General features: G+C 50.5%; 1 protein-coding gene across 1 annotated transcript in view; it reads right to left on the minus strand.

Moving 5' to 3' along the window:
• Nucleotides 1-1,012: 1,012 nt before the first annotated feature.
• Nucleotides 1,013-4,139, minus strand: part of LOC129715111 (cGMP-dependent 3',5'-cyclic phosphodiesterase-like) — a 29,205-nt gene continuing 26,078 nt past the window's right edge. Inside the window, exons 6-7 of the mRNA XM_055664981.1 lie at nt 2,684-2,725; nt 1,013-1,779 (exon numbers count right to left, since the gene is read on the minus strand). Of these exons, the coding sequence (XP_055520956.1) occupies nt 1,744-1,779; nt 2,684-2,725 (78 nt within the window). The 3' untranslated portion in view covers nt 1,013-1,743. The remainder of the gene's footprint in view (nt 1,780-2,683; nt 2,726-4,139) is intronic.

Consider the following 4,139-nt stretch of genomic DNA (forward strand, 5'->3'; position numbering starts at 1 on the left):
TAAAAGGCTCTGCACATTCATCCCATCTCTTCCCACCGGGAGGAAGGAGACAAAATGTTTAAGAAGGAACTGCAGATGCTGGAAAATCGACGGTAGACAAAAATGCTGGAGAAACTCAGCGGGGTGAGGCAGCATCTATGGAGCGAAGGAAATAGGCGACGAAATGTCGCCTATTTCCTTCGCTCCATAGATGCTGCCTCACCCGCTGAGTTTCTCCAGCATTTTTGTCTATGGGAGATAGGAGACGATGGAATGACCGGGGTGAGACAGGGACAAGTCGGCTGCTTTTCCGAGGTAGAGTGAAGTGTAGACGGAGTCGATGGTGAGGAGTCTGTCCATGTTCTAAGATACAGTGAAAAATATTTATTCCCATGCTACTCAATGGACAATAGACAACAGGTGCAGGAAGAGGCCATTCGGCCCTTCGAGCCAGCACCGCCATTCAATGTGATCATGGCTGATCATCCCCAATCAGTTCCTGCCTTCTCCACATATCCCCTGACTCCGCTATTTTTAAGACCCCTATCTAGCTCTCTCTTGAATGTATCCAGAGAACCGGCCTCCACCGCCCTCTGAGGCAGAGAATTCCATCCGACTCACCACTCACTTTGAGAAAAGGTGTTTCCTCGTCTCCGTTCTAAATGGCTTACCCCTTATTCTCAAACTGTGTGTGGCCCCTGGTTCTGGACTCCCCCAACATCGGGAACATGTTTCCTGCCTCTAGCAATTTCTTTCCAAGCCCTTAACGATCTTATATGTTTCAATGTGATCATCGCCAATCAGTACCCCGCTCCTGCCTTCTCCCCCATATCCCTTGATTCCGTTTGTTAAAGTGTGATCGCTGGTCAGCGCGGATTCGTCGGGCCGAAGGGCCGGATTCCGTATATCTCTAAAACTAAACCGTTGCAGCGGGACTGGTAAATACTCACGGGAGTGATGTCATTCACGGTGACGACCCTGTCGGAGTTGTTAGGCTGACCCAAGTGGGCAACCGACAGCTATTAACCGAGAGAGACAGAGAGAGAGAGAGATGATTAGACAGTGAGAAGATGTGAACGACACCCATTCCGTCAGGATGTCATCGGCCACCCCCGCGGACAATAACATCCTGAAGCCGCGGTCTCCGGTAACAATGTGACGATTCGGGACCTCCACGTGTGTGTTCCAACGTCCCGACGTCGGAGTTTGGGTCATCCCGACGAGAGGCTCCCGTACATCGGGCCGTCCGTAGCGGCAACTACGGAGGGTTCATGGCCCCGACCACGGGTGAACTAAGGAGGAGGACTGGCTGAACTTTGTTGCCTTCCACCACAGTGAATACAATACAATACAATACAATTTATTTGTCACTTGAACCTCATAGAGGCTCAAGTGAAATGTTGTTTCTGCAGTCATACATACAAGAAAAAAAGACCCAAGACACAACATAATTTACACAGACATCCATCACAGCGCATCTCCTCCTCGCTGTGATGGAAGGCAAAAAAACCTATCTCTCCCCTGCACTTCCCTCTCCCCCCGATGTCAGAGTCAAAGTCAGAGCCCCCGGCGGGCGACAACAATTGTCCCGTGGCCATTAACGCCGCGCCGGGTGGTGCAAGGCCGCGCTCCGGGTCTTGTTGTTGGAGCCCCGGGCGGGCGCTAGCAAAGTCCCGCAGCCGTTGAAGCCACGCCGGGCGGTGATGTAAGGCCCCGCTCCAGGTCATCCTTCGAGAAGATGTGAGAGTGCACTGGAGCCAAGCACTAAGTGCCGGAGGAACTCAGCGGGTAGGGCAGTACCTGTGGAGAGGAGAGAATGGACAGGCGACGTTTCAGGTCAGGACCCTTCTTCAGATTACCAAAATGGCGCCCAACCCAGGCGTATATTTGCGTGCCCGCCACAGAAGCAGATGTACAGACAATAGGTGCAGGAGTAGGCCATTCGGCCCATCGAGCCAGCACCGCCATTCTATCTGATCATCCTCAATCAGTACCCCATTCCTGCCTTCTCCACATATCCCCTGACTCCTCTATCTTTAAGAGCCCTATCTAGCTCTCTCTTGAAAATATCCAGAGAACCGGCCTCCACCGCCCTCTGAGGCAGAGAATTCCACAAACTCACAACTCTCTGTGAGAAAAAGTGTTTGGACACGCTAGAGGCAGGAAACATGTTCCCGATGTTGGGAGAGTCCAGAACCAGGGGCCACAGTTTAAGAATAAGGGGAAAAGCCATTTAGAACGGAGAAGAGGAAACACTTTTTCTCACAGAGAGTTGTGAGTCTGTGGAATTCTCTGCCTCAGAGGGCGGTGGAGGCCGGTTCTCTGGATACTTTCACGAGAGAGTTAGATAGGGCTCTTAAAAATAGTGGAGTCAGGGGATATGGGGAGAAGGCAGGAACGGGGTACTGATTGGGGATGATCAGCCATGATCACATTCAATGGCGGTGCTGGCTCGAAGGGCTGAATGGCCTCCTCCTGAACCTATTGTCTATGTTGCTATGATGCTTGCACTGAGCTGTATAGGGCAATGAACTCCACTGTACCTCGGTACACGTGCCAAATAAAGAACCCCATCATACCATCTGAAGAAGTGTCTCGACCCGAAACGTCACCTATTCCTTCACTCCATAGATGCTGCCTCACCCGCTGAGTTCCTCCAGCATTTTTGTCTACATCCATACCAGGTATCTCTTTGGAAACTTACCGGGAAGAGTATCTCTTCATTCAGGACTTTCTCTCCGACCACCTGTGATTGAAAAAATACATCAGAGCACAATCAAAAACCTCCTCTTCAATGGTCCCGTTTAGTTTATTGTCACATGTACCGAGGTACAGTGAAAAGCTTTTGTTGCGTGCTAACCAGTCAGCGGAAAGACAAAACATGGTTACAATCGAGCCGTCCACAGTGTACAGATACAGGATAAAGGGAATAACGTTTAGTACTTATTATGTTTGCTCCAAACGATATTCCCTTTACCCTGTATCTGTAGCTCTCTCTTGAAAGTATCCAGAGAACCGGCCTCCACCGCCCTCTGAGGCAGAGAATTCCACAGACTCACCACTCTCTGTGTGAAAATCGTCTCCGTTCTAAATGGCTTACACTTTATTCTTAAACCGTGTGGCCCCTGATTCTGGATTCCCCCAACATCGGGAACACGTTTCCTGCCTCTAGCGTGTCCAAACCCTTAATAATCTTATATGTTTCAATAAGATATCCCCGCATCCTTATAAACTCCAGAGTGTACAAGCCCAGCCGCTCCATTCTCTCAGCATATGGCAGTCCCGCCATCCCGGGAATTAACCTTGTAAACCTACGCTGCACTCCCTCAATAGCAAGAATGTCCTTCCTCAAGTTAGGGGACCAAAACTGCACACAATGCTCCAGGTGTGGTCTCACTAGGGCCCTGTACAACTGCAGAAGGACCTCTTTGCTCCTATACTCAACTCTTCTTGTTATGAAGGCCAACATGCCATTGGATTTCTTCACTGCCTGCTGTACGGTGGGGCAGTGAAGAAGGTAGAGTTGTGGATAGGGTGAGCAGCTTTAAATACCTGGGAGTCCACATCACAGAGGATCTGACATGGACAACACACACTGCCGCACTGGTGAGTAAGGCAAGGCAGCGCCTTCACCACCTCAGGCAGCTGAGGAAATTCACAGTGTCTCTGTGGATCCTTCAGTGCTTCTACTCTGGGGCTGTACAAAGCATCTTGTCCGGCAACATCTCAATCTGGTTTGGGAACAGCTCTGCCCAGGACAGGAAGGCTCTGCAGAGAGTAGTGGGTTCGGCCGAACGCACCATGGGAACTACACTCCCCCCCCCCTGCAGGACCTATACACCAGGAGGTGCAGAACCAGAGCCAGCAACATTATGGGGGACCCCTACCCCCCCAGCAACGGACTGTTCCAGCTGCTACAGTCAGGCAAACGCCTCCACTGTCACGCTGTGAGAACAGAGAGGATGAGAGGGAGTTTCTTCCCACAGGCCGTCAGGACTGTAAACTCTGATCCCACCAGGGTGTAAATACTGTTGTGTCTTATTTTTAAATGTAAATACTGGTTCTGTTCTGTTCTGTAGTTTTGCACAATCCCGCAGGCATTGCCACTTTCATTTCACTGTACATCTTGTATGTGTGTGTGACAAATAAACTTGACTTGA

This window comes from Leucoraja erinacea, unplaced genomic scaffold (genome assembly GCF_028641065.1).
Source record: "Leucoraja erinacea ecotype New England unplaced genomic scaffold, Leri_hhj_1 Leri_1018S, whole genome shotgun sequence".
In the NCBI taxonomy this organism is placed as follows: domain Eukaryota; kingdom Metazoa; phylum Chordata; class Chondrichthyes; order Rajiformes; family Rajidae; genus Leucoraja; species Leucoraja erinaceus.